This window comes from Ranitomeya variabilis, chromosome 2 (assembly GCF_051348905.1).
Source record: "Ranitomeya variabilis isolate aRanVar5 chromosome 2, aRanVar5.hap1, whole genome shotgun sequence".
NCBI classification, from domain to species: domain Eukaryota; kingdom Metazoa; phylum Chordata; class Amphibia; order Anura; family Dendrobatidae; genus Ranitomeya; species Ranitomeya variabilis.
Window position 1 is genome coordinate 1,078,303,082 of NC_135233.1, and position 27,423 is coordinate 1,078,330,504.

General features: G+C 43.4%; 1 protein-coding gene across 1 annotated transcript in view; it reads left to right on the top strand.

The window, feature by feature from the left end:
- The first annotated feature begins 3,340 nt into the window (after positions 1-3,340).
- LOC143808708 (cytochrome P450 2K1-like) overlaps positions 3,341-27,423 on the top strand; it is a 70,598-nt gene continuing 46,515 nt past the window's right edge. Inside the window, exons 1-4 of the mRNA XM_077291639.1 lie at positions 3,341-3,448; positions 6,509-6,701; positions 7,633-7,795; positions 23,549-23,698. Of these exons, the coding sequence (XP_077147754.1) occupies positions 6,528-6,701; positions 7,633-7,795; positions 23,549-23,698 (487 nt within the window). The 5' untranslated portion in view covers positions 3,341-3,448; positions 6,509-6,527. The remainder of the gene's footprint in view (positions 3,449-6,508; positions 6,702-7,632; positions 7,796-23,548; positions 23,699-27,423) is intronic.

Here is a 27,423-nt window from a genome sequence, read left to right on the forward strand (position 1 = left end):
CTCACAGCCACCAGAGGGAGTCCATGACAAGAACTCGCCGAAGTACCATTCATGACCACAGGAGGGAGTTCGAGAACAGAATTCACAACAGGGGGCCATGTTAGGGGCCGAGTTCCTGCTTCTGGACAGGGGGAATCTTGGGCCGTTTCTGCTGCGGTCTCCCATTCTTCTTCTGCCGCAGTGGAGCCTGCTCAGCGGAGACGTCAGTCCCAGCGTCTGGCTCAGTCTCACTCTGTGCTTAGGGTTGCTGGTGCTTTTCCAGCTTCTACCTTTAAAGCCAGTGCTGGGCAGCAGGGAGCAGACGCTTTTGGGACTAAGTCCTGCTTAGTCCCCGTTGGAGATAGAGGGTCACATGCTCAGATACTGCAGCGGATCCCATTGGTCCTCCAGGAAGTTATTGCGGTATTGCGGCCCTGTGAAGTAACAGGGTTCGCTTCCACCGCCATATAGCGCAGCCATTTACTAGCAGCAGGTTACTCCTGCACGGTAAACCCCGGTCTGCGAACGCACCTAATATTATTTCACCTTATACTTGGTGCATTCCGCCAGCCCTAACACATGGGACAACAACTTTTGTGGTCCAATTTTTCCTGATACTCTTGTGAAAATACAAAACTCGGGGCTAAAAAATAATTTTTGTGCAAAAAAAAATATTATTTATTTTCGCGGCTCTGCATTATAAACTGTAGTGAAACACTTGGGGGTTCAAAGTTCTCACAACACATCTAGATAAGTTCCTTGGGTGGTCTAGTTTCCAATATGGGGTCACTTATGGGGGTTTTCTACTGTTTAGTTACATCAGGGGCTCTGCAAATGCAACATGACGCCCGCAGACCAATCCATCTAAGTCTGCATTCCAAATGGAGCTCCTTCCCTTCCGAGCTCTGCCATGCGCCAAAACAGTGGTTCCCCCCCCACATATTGGGTATAAGCGTACTCAGGACAAATTGGACAACTTTTGGGGTTCAATTTACACTGTTTCCCTTAGAAAAATACAAAACTGGGGGCTAAAAATAATTTTTGTGGGGAAAAAAAAGAATTTTTATTTTCACGGCTCTGCGTTATAAACTGTAGTGAAACGCTTGGGGGTTCAAAGCTCTCACAACACAACTAGATGAGTTCCTTAGGGGGTCTACTTTCCAAAATGGTGTCACTTGTGGATGTTTCAATGTTTGATCACATCAGTGGCTCTCCAAATGCAACATGGCATCCCATCTCAATTCCTGTCAATTTTGCATTGAAAAGTCAAATGGCGCTCCTTCCCTTCCGAGCTCTGCCATGCGCCCAAACAGTGGTTTACACCCACATATAAGGTATCAGCGTACTCAGGACAAATTGTACAACAACGTTTGGGGTCGAATTTCTTCTCTTACCCTTGGGAAAATAAAAAATTGGGGGCAAAAAAATCATTTTTGTGAAAAAATATGATTTTTTATTTTTATGGCTCTGCATTATAAACTTCTGTGAATCATTTAACGGGTCAAAGTGCTCACCACACATCTAGATAAGTTCCTTAGGGGGTATAGTTTCCAAAATGGTGTCACTTGTGGGGGGTTTCCATGTTTAGGCATATCAGGGGCTCTCCAAACGCAACATGGCGTCCCATCTGAATTCCAGTCAATTTTGCATTGAAAAGTCAAATGGTGCTCCTTCGCTTCCGAGCTCTGCCATGCGCCCAAACAGTGGTTTACCCCCACATATGGGGTATCGGTGTACTCAAGACAAATTGTACAACTTTTGGGGTCCATTTTCTCCTGTTACCCTTTGTAAAATAGAACAAATTGGAGCTGAAGTAAATTTTTTGTGTAAAAAAGTTAAATGTTAATTTTTATTTAAACATTCCAAAAATTCCTGTGAAACACTTGAAGGGTTAATAAACTTCTTGAATGTGGTTTTGAGCACCTTGAGGGGTGCAGTTTTTAGAATGGTGTCACACTTGGGTATTTTCCATCATATAGACCCCTCAAAATGACTTCAAATGAGATGTGGTCCCTAAAAAAAATGGTGTTGTAAAAATGAGAAATTGCTGGTCAATTTTTAACCCTTATAACTCCCTAACAAAAAAAAATTTTGGTTCCAAAATTGTGCTGATGAAAAGTAGACATGTGGGAAATGTTAGTTATTAAGTATTTTGTTTGACATATCTCTGTGCTTTAATTGTCTAAAAATTCAAATTTGGAAAATTGCAAAATTTTCAAAATTTTCGCTAAATTTCTGTTTTTTTTTCACAAATAAACGCAGGTAATATCAAAGAAATGTTACCACTATAATGAAGTACAATATGTCATGAGAAAACTGTGTCAGAATCACCAGGATCCGTTGAAGCGTTCCAGAGTTATAACCTCATAAAAGGACAGTGGTCAGAATTGTAAAAATTGGCCCGGTCATTAACGTGCAAACAATCCTTTGGGGTAAAGGGGTTAATGAGAAAAAAAAATGAACTTTTTTGAATTTACTAAATAGCTGCAATGAAACAAAAAGTGAAAAATTTAAAAGGGTCTGAATACTTTCCGTACCCACTGTAAATAGATTACAAACAACTCACTTTACCTTATTTCATGAACTAAACTTGTTTAACTACTTTGGAAAAAAAACTCTGTTCACCTCTCCCTACGAGGATGACATATGATCCTTACGCCCTGCGTTCTGCAGTCTCGTGTCACTGTTTTCCTCTTTTACTGTCTAGTTCCTGTCTTGCATAATAGTAATTTCTATATTTTACAACAGAAACATTATAAATCTCTTACATTAGATACAATTACAGTGTCTTAAGTTCTATAAAAAAGTAGGTGGCAAACTGATCAAAGGCATTAATATCATGGGGTAGTTCATAAACTGTTTAGCAGCCCAGCATTGGTTGGTACAATTACTTTTGTTGTGTTAAGAAAATCTCTGCAGGATTCTCCTATTTTAGGACCTCACACATAATAGCTGACACTCTACAGGAGAGAGGACCCTGCACATAAGAGCTGACACTCTACAGGAGAGAGGACCCTGCACATAAGAGCTGACACTCTACAGGTGAGAGGACCCTGCACATAAGAGCTGACACTCTACAGGAGAGAGGACGCTGCCCATAAGATCTGACACTCTACAGGAGAGAGGACCCTGCACATAAGAGCTGACACTCTACAGGAGAGAGGACCCTGCACATAAGAGCTGACACTCTACAGGAGAGAGGACCCTGCACATAAGAGCTGACACTCTACAGGAGAGAGGACCCTGCCCATAAGATCTGACACTCTACAGGAGAGAGATCTCAATACAAAAGAGAGACTTTCAGTCCATATTTTCAGGAGTAGGTGGAGCTGCATTTATAGACTGTGGTCAAGTTGTTATTGTTACATGAGCGAAGTATTGTTCTGGGGATTATAAGCACAGCGATCACAGCCAGGAAGTGGAGACTCTTTCAGGTCTTGTGCCACCTCCACTTTCAGCAGACAAACAAGTAAGGAACAACATTTTCATATTAATGATATATATAGTAAAATTCTATGCTATAATGTAATATATGTACATTTCATAGCTGCTGCTAAAGCCTGTGGAGTAAAGCCACATGGCCCCGATGTATATAATCTGTCCCCTCACCTCTAGTGTATAACATCGTGTCTCTCCCCCCCCCCCCCCCGGTGTATAACATCCAGCCTCTCTCACCCAGTGTTTAACATCCGACCCATCTTCCCCCACTGTATAACATCCGGCCCCTCTCTCCCGTTGTATAACATACGGTCCCTCTTCTCCAATGTACAACATCCAGCCCCTCTGCCCCGGTTTATAGCAAATGGCCCCTCTTCCCCCACTGAATAGCATCCAGCCCTTCTTCCTTCAGTGTAACACACCCGGTCCCTCTCGCCCAATGTATAGCATCCGGCCTCTCTCCCTCATTTTCTAACATCCAGCCCCTCTTCCCCCGTGTATAAAATCAAGCCCATCTTCTCCAGTGTATAGCATCCGGCCCCTCTTCCTCGTCTATGATCCGGCCCCTCTTCCCCGGTGTACAGCATCCAGCCCCTCTTCCCTCAGTGTATTACATTCGGCCCATCTCCCCCCGGTGTATTGCATCTGGCCCCCCTCACCCAGTGTATAACATCCAGCCCCTCTTCCCCAGTCTATAACATCCAGCACATCTCCCCCAGTGTATAGCAACTGGCCCGCTCACCCGGTGAATAGCATCTGGCCCCTCTTCCCTCAGTGTATAACATTCGGCCCATCTCCCTGGTGTATTGAATCTGGACCCTCTTCCCCCAGTATATAACATCTGGCCCCTCTTCACCAGTGTATAATATCCAGCCTCTCTTCACCAGTGTATAGCATCCGGCCGATGTCCCCTAGTATATAGCATCCAGACCCTCTTTCCCAGTGTATAACATCTGGCACTTCTGCCACAAGTATATAATCTCCAGCCCCCCACCATACCATATGCCTTTATTAACATGTGACACAATCACTGTTGGTGCAGATCTCACTGATACTAGCATGGTCCTATAACAGGAGCTACCGGGGTAATAAGTCCGTTCATGACATTTCTTCCTCACAAATCTTCTTCCATCACCTGTGAGTGATATTATTGCGAAGTGGAAGGAACCACAGCAACTTAGCCATGAAGTGGAGACCCCATAACGTTACAGAGCACGGGGCTGAGTGCTGAGGAGAAGAGGGCAGAAAAGTCACCACCGCTCTGCTAAATCCATAACTGCAGAGTCCAGACTTCGTCTGGTATAACATCAGCACAAACACTGCACCCCCGCCGGGAGCTTCATGGCTGAGCAGCTGAATGCAGCCGTACATCACCAAGCACAATGCTGAGCATCGGATGAAGTGATGTAAAGCTGCCACCACTGGACTCTGGAGGAGACGTGTTCTATATAGTGATGTATCACACTTCTCTACCTGTGTCTGATGGAAGAGTCTGAGTTTGGTGATTCCAGGAGAACTTTACCCCCATGAATGCATTGTGCCCACTGTACGGATGGTGGAGGGGGATAATGCAATAGAATGTTTTTCAGATTTCATCCATACCCCCTTAGTTCAAGTGATATGAAATCTTAATTCTTTAGCACATAAGGCATTTAAAAAAAAATACCAAATAATAAGTGGGGACATGTACAGACAATAAAGGCATTGCAGAGTAACGCATAATTCATTAGTTACAAAAGGTGTAAGGTCCTGATTGAACGCTACAATCTATAAGCAAGAACTTCCATATATACAACATGTAAAAAGTGCTTTTCGTGTATAGACCAGCCATCATTACAATAAATACATCTTTTAGACCTGATGAGACTGATGCACTTACTTTGAAAATTCATGTGGCTGTGTAATCCAGATACCAAAATCATAATTTTAACATCAGTGACAAAATTTTTAATCAGTGATGAAAACTCTCAAAAATAATTCACGCAGTCAATTTGACATGGGTTTTAAAAATAACTACACCAACCTCATCAGAGCTCTGTATCGTGAAATTTGAAGACCTATCCATTTTAAGCACAAATAATGTTTTTATTTTGAAAGAGTAACAAAGAGGAGCAAACTGATCTCAGTAAGTATTACTCAGAAAAATTAGATTTGTCAGAAACAAAATTTTTCGGGATTTAATTTGAGCAAATCCAGCACAATGAATACTAGAAGGTCACAATTTTCCTGGATGTTTTCTTGAGCCAGGAACGTGTTAGAAAATAATGATATGATTATGCTTTCCACTCCTACTGCCAAGCTTGACCATTTTCTCACTTTGGGTCTTTTTTTGTCTATTCTTCTGACTTTCATTCTTCTCGTTTTTGGTCTTCTGGAGGAAATCTTGGAGTGCTAACTAGGCCTCACAATGTTGGCATGTGGGGCGTAACCAGCATTAATAACATGGGACATGACAAATGTGACTTTGTTGTGAGACCTAGTCAGTACCAGAGGATTCCAGACAAAAGACACAAAGAGGGAAGGGCGACAGATAGAAGACGAGAAGAGCGGAAACCAGAAGACGTGAAGACCGAAGAGAAAATTAAAAACCCTTAGTGATCTGTGATCAGGGCAGGGAGCTTCACCAGCAGGAGAGAAGAGTATAATCTATTGTCATATTTTAGTCCCTTCCCTCCCCTGTATTTGGGGTTTATAGAAATCTAGGAGCACAATAAATATAAAAGATTTTTTGTGGCAGATTTGATTTGAAATGAATTTTATTTGCACAGAATCAAATCCGTCTGTCAATTCAAACAAATCTGCCCAAAATTAATATTGGAAGACTCGCTCATCTCTAGTAATTAAACTTTGAAACAATTTTTGAGACAAATATAAGTTCTGTTCAGTAATCATTGGAAATTTGGGTTCCTCAGACCCTCACTAATTGGGGCAGAGGCTGTCTTCTAGTTATGCTCAAGCCCGAAAGAGAGTGGTTCACTCTCAATAGAAAGTCCGCTCATCACTCTGCTCTCCACAGAAAATACGTTGATCACCAAACAGTGACTGTAACTACTTTTTTGCTCCTTTTTTTCTTTAATCATTTCTTCTCCAGATTCTAAGAAGACATCACCATGGACACCATCACCATCCTCCTGTCTGTCTTCATAATCCTTTTTGTGTTCTTTACCACTAAAAATTGGAATAAAGGAATTCACAAAGATTTCCCCCCTGGACCAAGGCCCTTACCAATCATAGGAAATATTCTCAAGATTAATATGTCAAAGCCACACAAGACATTTGTGGAGGTAACGTGGACTTTCTTGTACAGTAGGAAACTGCTAGAAAAATATGAGCTTTCTAGACATTGCACCTATCATATCTAAAGAGGTTAAATCATATGGATATGCTATAAATATCTGTTAGATGTAGTTCTCACATCTGAGACCCAAACCATTTTCAAAATGGGGTCCTCTGATCCCTCTTTCTGTAGGTGTTTATTTCCGGTACTGCAAATATCAGGACGTGTGAATGAGGTCTTACTTGTATTCCTCCTGGATGTGGCCTTGTTAACCAAAAATAATCTTTTATACCTTACATTTTCCAGACTATGTGGTGTAGGCTGCCCAGAAGATGAGACTGCTTTTGGCCTTTGTTATACAAGTTTTCTCCTCCCCTTCTCTTCTGACATGTCTTTCACATCATGTACGCTGCTGGAAATCCTGAGCATGCTGCCTACCGTCACTCCTCTGCATTGTGGAGAACTCACCTTCTGTGCACCAGAGAAAACCATTACTGTAAGTTACAGTGACTCTACGGTGACAAAATTGAAGACCATGCCCTCAGAAGGGCGGAACAGTGAAGAGGAGTGACAGAAGTGAGAATGCGCAGGCAAATGACGTCTGAAGAGACTGGGAGGAGAAAACTTGCATAATGAAGACCCGAATCAGACTTACGTTCCAGAAAGCCTTCACCCCAGAAGATCGAAGCTATAAAAGAGGACTTTTGCCTAACATGGTCACATTCAAGAGCCATACAGGTATGATAATTTCACTTGTATATAACCTGTATTCCCATATTCATAAATCAAAAACCTCAAAAGGATGACAGATATCCTTTAAAGAGAATCCAATATACAAAGAGCTGACCTGTGTTCCTCTTCACGCCTCAGTATCAGTATTTGAAACAATTATAGTGTTAACCATTCATTCAAAAATTAATTTACTTTTGTATTCACAGTTATCTAAAACGTACGGCACCATCTTTAGCATCAAGGTAGGCCTCTCAAAAATGGTTGTCCTGTGTGGTTATGATACCATTAAAGATGCCTTAATCAACCATGGGGAAAAATTTATCAACAGGCCTGTAGAATCTCTATTTTCTAAAACCTCGAAGAATCATGGTAAGTGCTTTGTCTGTTAAAATAAAACATGCTATTTGCCATAAAAGTTTCATTTTTTTATCTGGTGTAAATACCACTCTTCTCGTGAATCCTGCGTTGTTTTCCTTTTCTTCCCACTCTTTTCTGTTCCAGAGATATGGCCTCCATTAACCTGTATATATCTAGTCCTGTTTGACAAGAGGACATGTACCTCAAGAACACACCCACAAGGAGCAGTTGGCTATTTAAAGTAGATTTATATACAGGGAAGAAAGAACCATATCTCTGGAATGGAGAGGCACAGGAACAAGACAAAAACATCTCCAAATTTAGGTGAAGAAAGACATTTACAGGTCATCTTTAGATAAATTGTATATCACACGGTAGGTCCTTTCCTTTAAGACATACCCAAAATAAATGCAGATAAATCAGTCCTAAGTATAGAGAATATTAGCATTTTTATTAACAGGTGTCATGATCCAGTCCGGAGTTTGTTTTCTGTTATTCCCTCTCTGGACTGGTCAAGTGGGGGTTAACACCCTCTGCCTCGTTTTGAAGCTGGCTGGGCGTTTTCAGTCCTCTGCAGTCTGCTGGCCAGCGTCAGTGATAGTTCATGCTTCCAGGCTAGAGCAGCTGACCCGTATACCCTGGTGATCCTTCTGCCTCTGACTTCCTGTATTTGTGTGAGACTCGTTCCCTATCCCTGACGTAGTGTTCGTCAGTTGGTTTTCCTTACAGTGTATGACTCGGCCTAATCTCTTAAACCTGCCTCTTGCTTTCCATCTCTGGTACCTCGTTCCCCGACCAGCTTTGAATTCTGGCTTGTACCCTGACTTCGTCTTGCGTCTCACATTTTGTATACTGTGCTTCTGTTTGGCTCTGACTGTTGGCTTGTCTCTGACTTCATGCATGCTGTGACCTCTGGTACCTTTGCTCCTGACAGTTTCTGGCTCTGCTTATCTGATTACTCTTTCATTACCTGTGACACTTGTGCAGCTGAACAGTGTTGCTACGCTGTTAGTGTGCAATCTCTCTTCCCTCACCAGCACACCCTGGTAGAGGTTGCGCTAAACTGCACTGCATCCGCATTACACCAGTTCTAACAGATAACTCAACTGCATGACAGATAGACCAGGGATGTGAAACTCATTTTCAGAGAAGGCTTCATCCGCATTATGGCTTCTTTCAAAGGTCAGTTTGAAATTGTAAGTGTTTATGCAGTTGTCCATGCAACATAAACTGGCCAGGGGTCTCTCAGCCTGAGTGTGACAGCATCATATTGTTTATTAGGTATTATGGCAATAAAAGAGCTGCCCTTGGGTAGTAAGCCTATAAGAGAGATTTCCCTGGGTTGTAGGTTTAAAAGAGAGCTGTCTCTGGTTAAGTAACAGGTCTATAAAAGAGCTGTTCCTGGGTAGAAGAGCTCTTAGAGAGCTGTCTCTGGGTAGGACAATAATCTATATTTTTATATAGTGCTATCTTATTCCACAGTGCTTTACAGTTTGAACACATTATCATCCCTGGGTAGATAGTTGTCCCTAGGTAGTAGGGGTATAAAAGAGCTGTCCCAAGGTAGTAGGGCTATAAGAGAGCTGTTCCAGGAGAGTAGGGATAAAAGTAGTAGTAGGGCTATAAGAGAGTTGTCCCTGGGTAGTAGGGTTAAGAGTACTGTCTCTGGATACTAGGACAAAAAGAAGTGTCCATGGATAGTAGGGCTAAGAGAGCTGTGCTGGAGTTCAGAGTCCAAGATGAACTGCTCCCTGTGCTTTTGCCACTCCCCTCTGCTAAGAACTAGTTGACTTCATCAGCTCAGATTCCTAGATAGCAACCATTCCCTGTGTGGGCATTGATGTAAAATGCAGCCACTACTTAGCAAAGGGGGCAGGGTGTTATGATCCTAATGGCAGAGGATCTCAGGAGTACCAGCTAAGTCTGCAAACACAAAAAGCCAGCTCATAGGGAAGTGGTAACTTGACTGACCGTATACCTGATCCTAACACAAACAACTAGCAGCAGCCGGGGAACGTACCTACGTTGGTTCTAGACGTCTCGCGCCAGCCGGAGAACTAACTAACCCTTTCAGAGAAAATAAGACCTCTCTTGCCTCAAGAGAAAGGACCCCAAAGTTATAATACAAGCCCCCAACAAATAATAACTGTGAGGTAAGAAGAAATGACAAACGTAAGAATGAACTAGATTTAGCAAAGAGAGGCCCACTGACTAATAGCAGAAAATAGAAAGATGACTTATACGGTCAGCAAAAAACCCTACAAAATATCCACGCTGAATATCCAAGAACCCCCGCACCGACTAACGGTGTGGGGGGAGGATAACAGCCCCCCTTGAGCTTCCAGCAAAATCAGGAATCACATTTTAAACAAAGCTGGAACAAAATAAGGGAAATTCAAATGCACAAAAATAAGAAAGCAGGACTTAGCTTATCTTGCAAAATCAGGAGACCAGGAGACAGGAGAAAACAGACAAGGTCTGATAACAACGAATCCAGGCACAATACAGAGTATCCAGGAAGTTTATATAGGCACACCCAGACCAAACGAAGCAGGTGAGTGCCAACCAGGGGAAAGACACTCAAAGTGCCATACCGCTAATGACCACAAGAGGGAGCCAAGAACTATAGTTCACAACAGTACCCCCCCTTTAAGGAGGGGTCACTGAACCCTCACCAAGACCACAGGGCGATCAGGGTGAGCAGCGTGAAAGGCACGAACCAAATCGGCCGCATGAACATCAGAGGCGACCACCCAGGAATTGTCCTCCTGACCATAGCCCTTCCATTTGACCAGATACTGAAGCCTCCGTCTAGAGAGACGAGAGTCCAAGATCTTCTCCACCACATACTCCAACTCGCCCTCAACCAACACCGGAGCAGGAGGCTCAACAGCAGTAACCATAGGCACCATGTACCGCCGTAACAAAGACCTATGGAACACATTGTGAATGGCAAACGACACCGGAAGATCCAAACGAAACGACACCGGATTAAGGACTTCCAAAATTTTATAAGGACCAATAAAGCGAGGCTTAAACTTAGGAGAGGAAACCTTCAGAGGGACATACTGAGAAGACAACCAAACGAAATCCCCAACACGAAGTCGGGGACCCACACCGCGGCGGCGGTTGGCAAAGCGCTGAGCCTTCTCCTGTGACAACTTCAAGTTGTCCACCACAAGATTCCAAATCTGCTGCAACCTATCCACCATGGAATCCACCCCAGGACAGTCAGAAGGTTCAACATGACCCGAGGAAAACCACGGATGAAAACCAGAGTTGCAGAAAAATGGCGAAACCAAAGTAGCGGAACTTGCCCGATTATTAAGGGCAAACTCAGCCAGTGGCAAGAAAGTCACCCAATCATCCTGATCCGCAGAAACAAAACATCTCAAATAAGCCTCCAGCGTCTGATTAGTTCGCTCCGTTTGGCCATTAGTCTGAGGATGAAAGGCAGATGAAAATGACAAATCGATGCCCATCCTAGCACAAAAGGATCGCCAGAATCTGGACACAAACTGGGATCCTCTGTAAGACACGATATTCTCAGGAATGCCGTGCAAACGAACCACATTCTGAAAGAACAAAGGAACCAAATCGGAAGAGGAAGGCAACTTAGGCAAGGGCACCAAATGGACCATCTTGGAAAAACGATCACAGACCACCCAGATGACAGACATTCCTTGAGACACCGGAAGATCTGAAATGAAATCCATGGAAATGTGCGTCCAAGGCCTCTTCGGGACGGGCAAGGGCAAAAGTAACCCGCTGGCACAAGAACAGCAAGGCTTAGCCCAAGCACAAATCCCACAGGACTGCACAAAAGATCGCACATCCCGCGACAGGGACGGCCACCAAAAGGACCTAGCCACCAAATCTCTGGTACCAAAAATCCCAAAATGCCCTGCCAACACTGAGGAATGTACCTCGGAAATAACTCTACTGGTCCATTTATCAGGAATAAACAGTCTGTCAGGTGGGCAAGAGTCAGGTCTACCAGCCTGAAATCTCTGCAACACACGTCGCAAATCAGGAGAAATGGCCGACAAGATTACTCCCTCTTTAAGAATACCCGCTGGCTCTGCGACTCCAGGAGAGTCAGGCACAAAACTCCTAGAAAGAGCATCAGCCTTCACATTCTTTGAACCAGGCAGGTACGAGACCACAAAGTCAAAACGGGAGAAAAACAACGACCAACGAGCCTGTCTAGGATTCAGGCGTTTAGCGGACTCGAGGTACATCAGATTTTTATGATCAGTCAAGACCACCACACGATGCTTAGCTCCCTCGAGCCAATGACGCCACTCCTCAAATGCCCACTTCATAGCCAACAACTCCCGATTTCCAACATCATAGTTCCGCTCAGCAGGCGAAAACTTCCTAGAAAAAAAACACATGGTCTCATCACAGAGCAACCAGAGCCTTTCTGCGACAAAACAGCCCCTGCACCGATCTCAGAAGCGTCTACTTCAACCTGAAAGGGAAGTGAGACATCAGGCTGGCACAAAACAGGCGCCGAAGTAAACCGGCGCTTCAGCTCCCGGAAAGCCTCCACGGCCGCAGGAGCCCAATTAGCAACATCAGAACCTTTCTTGGTCATATCCGTCAAAGGTTTTACAATGCTAGAAAAATTAGCAATAAAACGACGGTAGAAATTAGCAAAACCCAAGAACTTCTGAAGACTCTTAACGGACGTGGGTTGAGTCCAATCATGAATAGCTCAGACCTTGACTGGGTCCATCTCCACAGTAGAAGGGGCGAAAATAAAACCCAAAAAGGAAACCTTCTGCACTCCAAAGAGACACTTTGAGCCCTTCACAAACAAAGCATTATCACGCAAAACCTGAAACACCATCCTGACCTGCTTTACATGAGAATCCCAATCATCAGAGAAAACCAGAATATCATCCAGATAAACAATCATAAATTTATCCAGATACTTCCGGAAAATGTCATGCATAAAGGACTGAAACACTGAGGGGGCATTAGAAAGCCCAAAAGGCATCACCAAGTACTCAAAATGACCTTCGGGCGTATTGAACGCAGTTTTCCATTCATCTCCCTGCTTAATGCGCACAAGGTTGTACGCACCGCGAAGATCTATCTTGGTGAACCACTTGGCACCCTTAATCCGGGCAAACAAGTCCGACAATAGTGGCAAAGGATACTGAAATTTGACAGTGATTTTATTCAAAAGCCGATAGTCTATACACGGTCTCAAAGAGCCGTCTTTCTTGGCCACAAAAAAGAATCCCGCACCAAGAGGGGAAGAGGATGGACGAATATATCCCTTCTCTAAAGACTCCTTAATATAAGCACGCATCGCGGCATACTCAGGTACAGACAGATTAAATAGTCGTCCCTTAGGAAATTTACTACAAGGAATCAAATCTATAGCGCAGTCACAGTCCCTATGAGGAGGAAGGGCACTGGACCTGGACTCACTGAATACATCCTGATAGTCCAACAAATACTCAGGGACTTCAGAAGGAGTAGAAGAAGCAATAGACACTGACGAGGAATCGCAATGAATTCCCTGACAACCCCAACTTGACACGGACATAGCCTTCCAATCCAAAACTGGATTATGGGTCTGTAACCATGGCAGACCCAGAACGACCAAATCCTGCATTTTATGCAAAAAAAGAAAACGAATCACCTCCCGATGTTCAGGAGACATGCACATTGCATTGAGTCAGGTGTCCGTTCAGACAACACTGCCAGAGGATTAGCAGTTTTGCGCTCCCGCAAACGCCGATCAACCTGGATGGCCAGAGCCATAGAATCATTCAGACTTGTAGGAATGGGAAAACCCACCATCACATTCTTAATGGCTTCAGAAAGGCCATTTCTGAAATTTGCGGCCAGAGCACACTCATTCCATTGAGTAAGCACGGACCATTTCCGAAATTTTTGGCAGTACACCTCAGCTTCATCCTGGCCCTGAGAGATAGCCAGCAATGCTTTTTCTGCCTGTATTTCAAGATTGGGCTCCTCATAAAGCAATCCGAGCGCCAGAAAAAACGCATCAATATTTGCCAATGCCGGATTTCCTGGCGCCAATGAGAAAGCCCAATCCTGAGGGTCGCCACACAAGAAGGAGATAACAATTTTAACTTGTTGAGCTGAGTCTCCAGACGAACGAGGTCTCAAAGATAGAAACAATTTACCATTATTCCTAAAATTCCCAAATTTAAATCGATCTCCAGAGAACAGCTCAGGAATAGGTATCTTAGGTTCTGACATAGGACTGCTAATAACAAAATCCTGAATGCCCTGCACACGTGCAGCAAGCTGATCCACACTAGTAATCAGAGTCTGAACATTCATGTCTGCAGCAGAGCTTCAAGCCACTCAGAGATAAAGGGGAGGAAGAAAAAAAAAAAACCTCAGACTTCTTTTCTTATAGTCCCACTTCAGCAATGCACTTTTTAGGCCTGGATTACTGTTATGATCCTAATGGCAGAGGATCTCAGGAGTACCAGCTAAGTCTGCAAACACAAAAAGCCAGCTCATAGGGAAGTGGTAACTTGACTGACCGTATACCTGATCCTAACACAAACAACTAGCAGCAGCCGGGGAACGTACCTACGTTGGTTCTAGACGTCTCGCGCCAGCCGGAGAACTAACTAACCCTTTCAGAGAAAATAAGACCTCTCTTGCCTCAAGAGAAAGGACCCCAAAGTTATAATACAAGCCCCCAACAAATAATAACGGTGAGGTAAGAAGAAATGACAAACGTAAGAATGAACTAGATTTAGCAAAGTAATAGAAAACAACCCAAAATGAAAGAAAATAGTACACTATTCCTCCACATGCTCACAACCACAGTGGGGGAGCCTATCAGGGAGGCATGCTTTCGCAAGCAAATAGGGGGGACACTCCTATGATCACTATTGCAGCGCGGAAAAAATGGAGTTGATGTCCACAGAATACTTAAAAAATAATTTATTATTACCAAAAAATGTCAAAACAACACATTATAATAATTTAAGAATAACAATAGAACCGGCTAGACAAGAATGGCTATAGCACAGAAAAACATAGAACGGTGCAGCCCTCGGGCTGATGCCAAATATACACCAATTACATGCCAAGTGCAATGTCCTATATTGGTAGGTAAACGGGGGGAGCCTAATTACAAATATACAATGTCTGATAGAGCCCTGTACACTGACTCTTCATATATCACAGCACACCCATATCCCCAGATGCTTACCAAGTTACAGGCACCAGGACCGAGCCGCACCGTCGCCCCAACGCGCGTTTCGCGTTGGCTTCGTCAGGGGGCGGTGCTGCTCACTGTCCGGCGTTACAATTTATAGGGACCTCCTAGACATTACCGAGACCACCTGTGTCGGCGCATGTCCGAGACGCGCCCAGCCGGGTGCTGCATCGAGAGCGACAGCAAAGATGGCGGTGCGGTCCAGCGGCCACAGGACGTGACCTCATTGAACCGCAAATGCCATCACACCGCGCCGCCCACAATGCCCCGGGACATGGACGTTCCCGGACATGCACTCAGTGGATCTCGCTGCTAGCCCACATAAAGGACCCGGCAGGACTCAGGGCTGCCCCTATATTAACGAGGGAGGGGCCAAGGAAAATGGAGAAAGGAAAAGAGAAGAAAAAAATAGAATAATATACAGTGGGGCAAAAAAGTATTTAGTCAGTCAGCAATAGTGCAAGTTCCACCACTTAAAAAGATGAGAGGCGTCTGTAATTTACATCATAGGTAGACCTCAACTATGGGAGACAAACTGAGAAAAAAAAATCCAGAAAATCACATTGTCTGTTTTTTTATCATTTTATTTGCATTTTATGGTGGAAAATAAGTATTTGGTCAGAAACAAAATTTCATCTCAATACTTTGTAATCTATCCTTTGTTGGCAATGACAGAGGTCAAACGTTTTCTGTAAGTCTTCACAAGGTTGGCACCCACTGTTGTTGGTATGTTGGCCCATTCCTCCATGCAGATCTCCTCTAGAGCAGTGATGTTTTTGGCTTTTCGCTTGGCAACACGGACTTTCAACTCCCTCCAAAGGTTTTCTATAGGGTTGAGATCTGGAGACTGGCTAGGCCACTCCAGGACCTTGAAATGCTTCTTACGAAGCCACTCCTTCGTTGCCCTGGCGGTGTGCTTTGGATCATTGTCATGTTGAAAGACCCAGCCACGTTTCATCTTCAATGCCCTTGCTGATGGAAGGAGGTTTGCACTCAAAATCTCACGATACATGGCCCCATTCATTCTTTCATGTACCCGGATCAGTCGTCCTGGCCCCTTTGCAGAGAAACAGCCCCAAAGCATGATGTTTCCACCACCATGCTTTACAGTAGGTATGGTGTTTGATGGATGCAACTCAGTATTCTTTTTCCTCCAAACAAGACAAGTTGTGTTTCTACCAAACAGTTCCAGTTTGGTTTCATCAGACCATAGGACATTCTCCCAAAACTCCTCTGGATCATCCAAATGCTCTCTAGCAAACTTCAGATGGGCCCGGACATGTACTGGCTTAAGCAGTGGGACACGTCTGGCACTGCAGGATCTGAGTCCATGGTGGCGTAGTGTGTTACTTATGGTAGGCCTTGTTACATTGGTACCAGCTCTCTGCAGTTCATTCACTAGGTCCCCCCGCATGGTTCTGGGATTTTTGCTCACTGTTCTTGTGATCATTCTGACCCCACGGGGTGGGATTTTGCGTGGAGCCCCAGATCGAGGGAGATTATCAGTGGTCTTGTATGTCTTCCATTTTCTAATTATTGCTCCCACTGTTGATTTCTTCACTCCAAGCTGGTTGGCTATTGCAGATTCAGTCTTCCCAGCCTGGTGCAGGGCTACAATTTTGTTTCTGGTGTCCTTTGACAGCTCTTTGGTCTTCACCATAGTGGAGTTTGGAGTCAGACTGTTTGAGGGTGTGCACAGGTGTCTTTTTATACTGATAACAAGTTTAAACAGGTGCCATTACTACAGGTAATGAGTGGAGGAAAGAGGAGACTCTTAAAGAAGAAGTTACAGGTCTGTGAGAGACAGAAATCTTGATTGTTTGTTTCTGACCAAATACTTATTTTCCACCATAAAATGCAAATAAAATGATAAAAAAACAGACAATGTGATTTTCTGGATATTTTTTTCTCAGTTTGTCTCCCATAGTTGAGGTCTACCTATGATGTAAATTACAGACGCCTCTCATCTTTTTAAGTGATGGAACTTGCACTATTGCTGACTGACTAAATACTTTTTTGCCCCACTGTACGTAGTCGTCCAAGTGAATACGTGAACCATAGAAGGCTACCTCCATATATAAGGCTATCCACGCATAAATGCCAAACATATGCATATGTGCCGAAAATACCAATAAATGTGCATAATAAATATACGTGATGCATACAAACAAATGATAATACAAACAGCAATGAGATGACATAAAAGACAATTAGGAATAAATATATATACAGCACTTAATTGCTCGTGTAATACATACATAATAATATAGCATGTGAAAATTGTGCTAATAAAAACAGACCCATTTCATTACATGTGTTAAAATAAGAATCCATATATAGTAATATAACATGTGACATATTATGCTAATAAAAACATCTTCTCTTTTTATTCAGCAAATTCCTGTCAGACCGAAGATATCACGAGGAATGATATTTGGGAGAACAGCCCGTCAAACGTCCATATTTTCTCAAAAGGCCGGGCCTTCCGCAGCAAGGGAACCATTTAATGAACGCCTAAATCTAAGTTAAAATGCTACAAATAAATCAGAAAAAAACACTGTTAAAAAACATAAAGAAAAAGGACAGACAAACATCACATCAAATAAAAACACATAATATACACTCTGGAGATAGGCTATAGGAAAGGACTAAAACTCAAGCTCTCATTTAGGCCTGCAGGGGCTAAAGTGTTTAGTACCGTAATCCAACGACACTCCCTTTGAGCTAGTTTCTGTTTTGCGTCCCCTCCTCTTATGCCTATTCGGATCTTCTCAATACCCCATGCCTTAAAATCTTTGGGGTTACACCTATGGTGTTGCCGAAAGTGTCTCGGAATTGGTTTCAGACTGTCAACATCGTCAACTTCCCATGCTGCTTCTATATCTCGTACGTGTTCACGTATGCGGACACGTAACTCTCTCGATGTAAGTCCAATATAGACAAGATTACAGGTGCACACTGCGTAATACACCACGTGTGTCGTACTACACCTAATGTATTGATTTATTCGGAATTGTCTCTTACCATTTGATGAACAGAAGGTAAAGGATCTACTCAAATTCTTACATGCAAGGCACCCACCGCATGGGAAAAACCCATTTTTTTGTTTTCCAGCCTGAAACGGATCTGGTGTATTAGCCACATAGTGGCTATGTACCAGTATGTCTTTGAAATTGCTGCTCCTCCGAGCAGTCATTAGGGGTTGGTCAGACAAAAACCTACCAAGTAGGGGATCTGTGGCAAGAACAGCCCAATGTTTGTTCAGGATGCTCCGCATCTCACCCCACCTATGATTAAAGGTGGATATGAATCTTGGTTGCTCATCCCAGGTTTTTTCTGTTTTATGTCTCTCCACCAAGAGTTCACTCCTCCTGGTTTTTTTCACCCTCAGATACCCCTTCTTTATGGATCGGCCACTATAGCCACGTTGTTTAAAGCGCTCCCCAAGGTCCACTGCCTGTCTCTCAAAAAGAGTGTCTGAGGCACAGATCCTCTGGGCCCGAAGGAACTGACCAATAGGGATGGCTCTTATCGTGGAGAGTGGATGGGATGAGGTTGAGTGCAGCAATGCGTTAACCGATGTCTCCTTCCTATACATATCAGTATAGATGTCTCCATTTGCTTGTACCCTTAATGTTATGTCAAGGAAGGAGATCTCACTTTCATGGTAAGTATATGTGAGTCTGATGTTGGAGCCATTGTCGTTCAATCCCACCATGAACTTCTGTAACTCCAGGACAGGGCCATGCCATATAAAGAGAACATCATCTATGTATCTATACCATCCAAGAATTTGGGGGGCAGACTGTGCGCCATCATGAAAGACCTCACGCTCCCAGTAACCCAAAAATAAATTAGCGTACGATGGCGCACAGGCCGCCCCCATGGCAGTGCCCTGTCTCTGGAGGAAGAAGCGGTCCTTAAAAACAAAAAAATTATGTGTAAGGATGAACTCCAACAGCTCCAACACCAGCTCACGTAAGTCCGGATCCAAATTGCTGGACTCAAGAAAAAATCTAGAAGCCCTCATCCCATCCACATGGCGGATGCTGGTATATAATGACTCAACATCCGCCGTGACTAAAACCATGTCCCTCTCCACGACAATGCCATCCAATTGTCTCAGGACGTCCGTAGTGTCCCCGACATAGGAGGGCAGAGTCTCAACCTGTGGCCGTAGATAATGTACAATAAATTTACATGTTGCGTCACACAACCCTCCCATGCCAGAGACAATCGGATGTCCAGGAGGAGAGACCAGGTCTTTGTGGACCTTGGAGAGCAAATAGAAGGTTGGTATCACTGGATATTGTACTAGTAGACCACCCAACAATTTCTTACTGATAATACCTCTTTCATAAGCCAACTCCAAGATGTTTTGTAATTGGGTCTGAAATTTGGTCAAAGGACTCTGTGGCAATGGGGTATACGTGTCCCTGTTCCTTAATTGTCGAAAGGCTTCTTTCTCGTACCTCTCCACAGGCCAGATGACCACGTTTCCCCCCTTGTCCGCCGGTTTGATGACAACATCCTCCCACATTTTAATCTCCTGCAAAGCTTCTCTCTGTGCAGTTGAAAGGTTATCCCTCTTTTTATAATTAGTTATTTTATTGAAATCCTCCATCACCAATTTTGTGAAGATTTCTACCTGTGGGCAGAGGGACAGGGGGGGAAAAGTGGTGCATCTGGCAGATATACAAGGTGGAGAGGTACTTACCCCTTCACCAGAAGATTCTCGCTCCAGCTCCTCCAAATTTCTGAGAGTCTCTAATTCAATGGGATCACTTATTGCAGAATTGCCTGAGGAACGCAGATGGATCCTCTTTAGGACGATCTTCCGGGCATACAGATGTAAATCCTTTACTGCTACAAAAAAGTCAAAATTGTTACAGGGAGAAAAAGACAAACCGAGTTCCAAGACTTGTTTTTGTGGTTCAGAGAGAATATGACTGGACAGATTGATTACCTCTAGTATGTTAGTTTTTTATTTTTTATCCATGGAGGGAGGAGTATTCATTTTCCGTTTATTCCTCAAACGTCCTTCTCTCCAGTCATTATTTCTCTCTGAATCCTTTTTTGTCCAACCAGATCTCGCGTTATCCACCCTTTGTGTTCTTTCCTCAGCCGAGGATACAGAAGAGATGGACATGGATCAACCTCTCGAGAGATTTTTGCTCTATATTGATATGTATAGGAAGGAGACATCGGTTAACGCATTGCTGCACTCAACCTCATCCCATCCACCCTCCACGATAAGAGCCATCCCTATTGGTCAGTTCCTTCGGGCCCGGAGGATCTGTGCCTCAGACACTCTTTTTGAGAGACAGGCAGTGGACCTTGGGGAGCGGTTTAAACAACGTGGCTATAGTGGCCGATCTATAAAGAAGGGGTATCTGAGGGCGAAAAAAACCAGGAGGAGTGAACTCTTGGTGGAGAGACGTAAAACAGAAAAAACCTGGGATGAGCAACCAAGATTCATATCCACCTTTAATCATAGGTGGGTGAGATGCGGAGCATCCTGAACAAACATTGGGCTGTTCTTGCCACAGATCCCCTACTTGGTAGGTTTTTGTCTGACCAACCCCTAATGACTGCTAGGAGGAGCAGCAATTTCAAAGACATACTGGTACATAGCCACTATGTGGCTAATACACCAGATCCGTTTCAGGCTGGAAAACAAAAAAATGGGTTTTTCCCATGCGGTGGGTGCCTTGCATGTAAGAATTTGAGTAGATCCTTTACCTTCTGTTCATCAAATGGTAAGAGACAATTCCGAATAAATCAATACATTACGTGTAGTACGACACACGTGGTGTATTACGCAGTGTGCACCTGTAATCTTGTCTATATTGGACTTACATCGAGAGAGTTACGTGTCCGCATACGTGAACACGTACGAGATATAGAAGCAGCACGGGAAGTTGACGATGTTGACAGTCTGAAACCAATTCCGAGACACTTTCGGCAACACCATAGGTGTAACCCCAAAGATTTTAAGGCATGGGGTATTGAGAAGATCCGAATGGGCATAAGAGGAGGGGACGCAAAACAGAAACTAGCTCAAAGGGAGTGTCGTTGGATTACGGTACTAAACACTTTAGCCCCCGCAGGCCTAAATGAGAGCTTGAGTTTTAGTCCTTTCCTATAGCCTATCTCCAGAGTGTATATTATGTGTTTTTATTTGATGTGATGTTTGTCTGTCCTTTTTCTTTATGTTTTTTAACAGTGTTTTTTTCTGATTTATTTGTAGCATTTTACCTTAGATTTAGGCGTTCATTAAATGGTTCCCTTGCTGCGGAAGGCCAGGCCTTTTGAGAAAATATGGACGTTTGACGGGCTGTTCTCCCAAATATCATTCCTCGTGATATCTTCGGTCTGACAGGAATTTGCTGAATAAAAAGAGAAGATGTTTTTATTAGCATAATATGTCACATGTTATATTACTATATATGGATTCTTATTTTAACACATGTAATGAAATGGGTCTGTTTTTATTAGCACAATTTTCACATGCTATATTATTATGTATGTATTACACGAGCAATTAAGTGCTGTATATATATTTATTCCTAATTGTCTTTTATGTCATCTCATTGCTGTTTGTATTATCATTTGTTTGTATGCATCACGTATATTTATTATGCACATTTATTGGTATTTTCGGCACATATGCATATGTTTGGCATTTATGCGTGGATAGCCTTATATATGGAGGTAGCCTTCTATGGTTCACGTATTCACTTGGACGACTACGTATATTATTCTATTTTTTTCTTCTCTTTTCCTTTCTCCATTTTCCTTGGCCCCTCCCTCGTTAATATAGGGGCAGCCCTGAGTCCTGCCGGGTCCTTTATGTGGGCTAGCAGCGAGATCCACTGAGCGCATGTCCGGGAACGTCCATGTCCCGGGGCATTGTGGGCGGCGCGGTGTGATGGCGTTTGCGGTTCAATGAGGTCACGTCCTGTGGCCACTGGACCGCACCGCCATCTTTGCTGTCGCTCTCGATGCAGCACCCGGCTGGGCGCGTCTCGGACATGCGCCGACACAGGTGGTCTCGGTAATGTCTAGGAGGCCCCTATAAATTGTAACGCCGGACAGTGAGCAGCACCGCCCCCTGACGAAGCCAACGCGAAACGCGCGTTGGGGCGACGGTGCGGCTCGGTCCTGGTGCCTGTAACTTGGTAAGCATCCGGGGATATGGGTGTGCTGTGATATATGAAGAGTCAGTGTACAGGGCTCTATCAGACATTGTATATTTGTAATTAGGCTCCCCCCGTTTACCTACCAATATAGGACATTGCACTTGGCATGTAATTGGTGTATATTTGGCATCAGCCCGAGGGCTGCACCGTTCTATGTTTTTCTGTGCTATAGCCATTCTTGTCTAGCCGGTTCTATTGTTATTCTTAAATTATTATAATGTGTTGTTTTGACATTTTTTGGTAATAATAAATTATTTTTTAAGTATTCTGTGGACATCAACTCCATTTTTTCCGCGCTGCAATAGATTTAGCAAAGAGAGGCCCACTGACTAATAGCAGAAAATAGAAAGATGACTTATACGGTCAGCAAAAAACCCTACAAAATATCCATGCTGAATATCCAAGAACCCCCGCACCGACTAACGGTGTGGGGGGAGGATAACAGCCCCCCTTGAGCTTCCAGCAAAATCAGGAATCACATTTTAAACAAAGCTGGAACAAAATAAGGGAAATTCAAATGCACAAAAATAAGAAAGCAGGACTTAGCTTATCTTGCAAAATCAGGAGACCAGGAGACAGGAGAAAACAGACAAGGTCTGATAACAACGAATCCAGGCACAATACAGAGTATCCAGGAAGTTTATATAGGCACACCCAGACCAAACGAAGCAGGTGAGTGCCAACCAGGGGAAAGACACTCAAAGTGCCATACCGCTAATGACCACAAGAGGGAGCCAAGAACTATAGTTCACAACAGCAGGGCCAGTGCAGAGAGAGGTTGCCATCTTGGATTTTGAGCTTTGGCAGACCATTTCTCCGAATGGGGAAGGTGTAGAAATGGTCCTTCTCTTTCCTGACCTCTATGATTTGAATTTAACACCAGTACTTTAAACTACATATTGAACCAATATAAAATGCAGTGCAGTTAGTAACAGGAGCATTCAATTAGCTTTGAGAAACTAAGAGAGAGTAATAAACTGGACTACATGTTGGAAAAGCCAAACATAAACAAAGGTAAAGTTCGGGGTTTTACCGGACACCTAGTGTCCGGTGCTGAACTTAGAACACAATATTTTTCCTGGAAAGTCTTTTTACTGTTCAGGTTTGGTGCCAAATAAAACTTGTTGAACAGCTGTGGTGCAGCCAATCAATAAGTTTTTAGGCTGTGGCCATTTCGGGAGCCATCATAGCCATGGATTTTCCCCATCCTCCACTCACCGATGCATTCCTCTGTTATATAGGAGTGAATAGTTGCTTGCCTCGTATTTTCCGTTTCAGGTCCATACCGGTTGTCTTATCTTATAACACGGGAATGTAACATGTCTTTGTTGTATTCAGGCATCATCCTTGCTAATGGAGAGAACTGGAAAGTGATGAGAAGATTCACTCTGTCCACATTACGAGACTATGGAATGGGAAAGAATCGTATAGAGGACAAGATTACTGAAGAGGCCGAGTCTCTGGTGAAGAAGTTTAGGACATATAAGGGTAAGCTAATATTCATCATTTTAGTTAAGAAGTGTCTGGTATAGAAAACTAATTTTCATTTACCTTATTAGCAAAATCTGAGTTATAAGGGAATCCAATGTTTAAGTCCCTACTTTTTTGTCTATATCAGCAGTGACAGGCAGCATGTCTCCATCAGGAGGAGCAGCCCATTGATTCAATATGCAATACTACATTTTTCCTTTGATGGCACTGTCTGACTTTGTCACAGATTATAATGGGGGATAGGGGTATTTAGAACTGATTTTACTGGAGGTATTTCGGTAGATAACTATATACAGTTGTGAAGTAAACGGGTCGGCCTTTTCCTTACAGATGAACATTCACAGACAGGCAGTTTCTCATTGTGACACTGGCTACCTTCAGGTTCTCTCTTTGTGGAAACCCTCACTCAGTAACACCTCAGTGGCTGAGCTATTTTCTTCCCTCTGAGGTGACTTGCCCTCCCAGAAATGCAGTGAAAATCCTCTCACATTGGTGGCTGTCCGCTGCCTTCCTTTCTATCTCCCTGTGGCAAGGCTCAGATCCCTGTAGAGGCCTGTCTCTTATCAGAGTCTGACATACCAGTCCTTGCTGCCATCACCATCCTTTTCTGACTGACTCAAATCTTACTGCCTCATAACAGTTAGCTCCTCCCCTTAACATGTGACTTTCTGAGAAGCAGTCATTGGTTGGCTGCACTGTCAATACTCCTTCTGATAAAACTCAATTAACCCCTTCACCCCGAAGCCTGTTTTCACCTGTGACAGGGCCAATTTTTACAATTCTGACCACTGTCACTTTATGAGGTCATAACTCTGAAACGCTTCAACGGATCCTGGTGATTCTGACATGGTTTTCTCATGACATATTGTACTTCATGATAGTGGTAAAACTTCTTCGATATGACTTGCAATTATTTGTGAAAAAAACAAAAATTTGTCGAAAATTATGAAAATTTAGCAATTTTCAAACTTTTAGTTTTTATGCCCTTAAATTAGAGAGTTATATCTCATAATATAGTTAATAAACAACATTTCCCACATGTCTGCTTTACATCAGCACAATTTTGGAAACAATTTTTTTTTGTTAGGGAGTTATAAGGGTTAAAAGTTGACCAGCGATTTCTCATTTTTGCAACTAAATTTGCAAAACCATTTTTTTTACGGACCACCTCACACTTGAAGTGACTTTGAGGGGTCTATATGACAGAAAATGCCCAAAAGTGACACCATTCTAAAAACTGCACCCCTCAAGGTACTCAAAATCACATTCAAAAAGTTTATTAACCCTTTAGGTGCTTCACAGGAATTTTTGGAATGTTAAAAAAAATTGAACATTTAACTTTTTTTTCACAACATTTTTACTTCAGATCCAATTTGTTTTATTTTACCAAGGGTAACAGGAGAAATTGGACCAAAAAAGTCATTGCACAATTTGTACTGAGTACGCCGATACCCCACATGTTGGAGTAAACCATTGATTGGGCACATGGCAGAGCTCGGAAGGGAAGGAGCGCCATTTGACTTTTCAATGCAAAATTTGCTGGAATTGAGATCGGAACCCATGTCGCGATTGGAGAGCCCCTGATGTGCCTAAACAGTGAAAACTCCCCACAAGTGACACCATTTTGGAAAGTAGACCCTCTAAAGAACTAATCTAGATGTGTGGTGAGCACTTTGAACCTCCAAGTGCTTCACAGAAGTTTATAATGTAGAGCCATAAAAAAAATTCATATTAATTTTCACAAAAAATGATCTTTTTGCCCCCAATTTTTTATTTTCCCAAGGGTAACAGGATAATTCGGACCTCAAAATTTGTTGTGCAATTTGTCCTGAGTAGGCTGATACTTCATATATGGGGATAAACCACTGTTTGGGCACATAGCGGAGCTCAGAAGGGAAGGAGCGCCATTTGACTTTTCAATGCAAAATTGGCTGGAATTGAGATCGGAACCCATGTCGTGTTTGGAGAGCCCCTGACGTGCCTAAACAGTGGAAACCCCCACAAGTGACACCATTTTGGAAAGACGACCCCCTAAGGATCTTATCTAGATGTGTGGTGAGCACTTTAAACCTCCAAGTGCTTCACAGAAGTTTATAATGTAGAGCCATAAAAAAAATTCATATTAATTTTCACAAAAAATGATCTTTTTGCCCCAAATTTTTTATTTTCCCAAGGGTAACAGGATAAATTCGACCCCAAAAGATGTTGTGCAATTTGTCTTGAGTACGCTGATACTTCATATATGGGGATAAACCACTGTTTGGGCGCATGGCAGAGCTCAGAAAGGAAGGAGCGCCATTTGACTTTTCAATGCAAAATTGGCTGGAATTGAGATCGGAACCCATGTCGTGTTTGGAGAGCCCCTGACGTGCCTAAACAGTGGAAACCCCCACAAATGACACCATTTTGGAAAGAAGACCCCCTAAGGAATATATCTAGATGTGTGGTGAGCACTTTTAACCCCCAATTGTTTCACTAAAGATTAGAATGTAGCTCTGTGAAAATTAAAAAATCATTTTTTCTTTCCACAAAATGATGTTTTAGCCCGCAATTTTTTTTCCCAAGGGTAACAGGAGAAATTGGACCACAAAGGTTATTGTCCAATTTGTCCTGAGTACAATGATACCCCATACATTGGGGGGAACCACTGTTTGGGCACACGGCAGAGCTCGGAAAGGAAGGAGCGCTGTTTGAATTGCAGACTTAGATGGATTGGTCTGCAGGTGTCATGTTGCATTTGCAGAGCCTCTGATGTACCTAAACAGTGGAAACCCCCCACAAGTGACCCCATATTGGAAACTAGACCCCCCAAGGAACTTATCTGGATGTGTTGTGAGAACTTTGAACCAACAAGTGTTTCACTACAGTTTATCACGCAGAGCCGTGAAAATAAAAATTTTTTTTTCCACGAAAATGATATTTTAGCCCCCACATTTTTATTTTCCCAAGGGTAACAGGAGAAATTGGACAAGAAAAGTTGTTGTCCAATTTGTCCTGAGTATGCTGATACCCAATATATGGGGGGGAACCACTGTTTGGGCGCACGGCAGAGCTCAGAAGGGAAGCAGCGCCGTTTGAATTGCAGACTTAGATGGATTGGTCTGCAGATGTCATGTTGCGTTTGCAGAGCCTCTGATGTACCTAAACAGTAGAAACCCCCCACAAGTGACGCCATATTGGAAACTAGACCCCCCAAGGAACTTATTTAGATGTGTTGTGAGAACTTTGAACCAACAAGTGTTTCACTACAGTTTATCACGCAGAGCCGCGAAAATAAAAAATATTTTTTTTTCCACGAAAATGATATTTTAGCCCCACGTTTTTATTTTCCCAAGGGTAACAGGAGAAATTGGACAACAAAAGTTGTTGTCCAATTTGTCCTGAGTACGCTGATACCCCATATATGGGGGGAACCACTGTTTGGGCGCACAGGAGAACTCAGAAGGGAAGGAGCACTGTTTTAGTTTTTCAAAGCAGAATTGGCTGGAATTGAGATTGGACGCCATGTCGCGTTTGGAGAGCCCCTGATGTGCCGTCGTGCGATGGTTGCGCCGTGTTGTGGCAGACCGCCGGCAGCAAAAAACGTTACATGTAACTTTTTTTGTGCCGACGGTCCACCATTTCCGACCATGCATGCGCGGCTGGAACTCCGCCCCCACCTCCCCGCACCTCACAATGGGGCAGCGGATGCGTGGAAAAACAGCATCCGCTGCCCCCGTTGT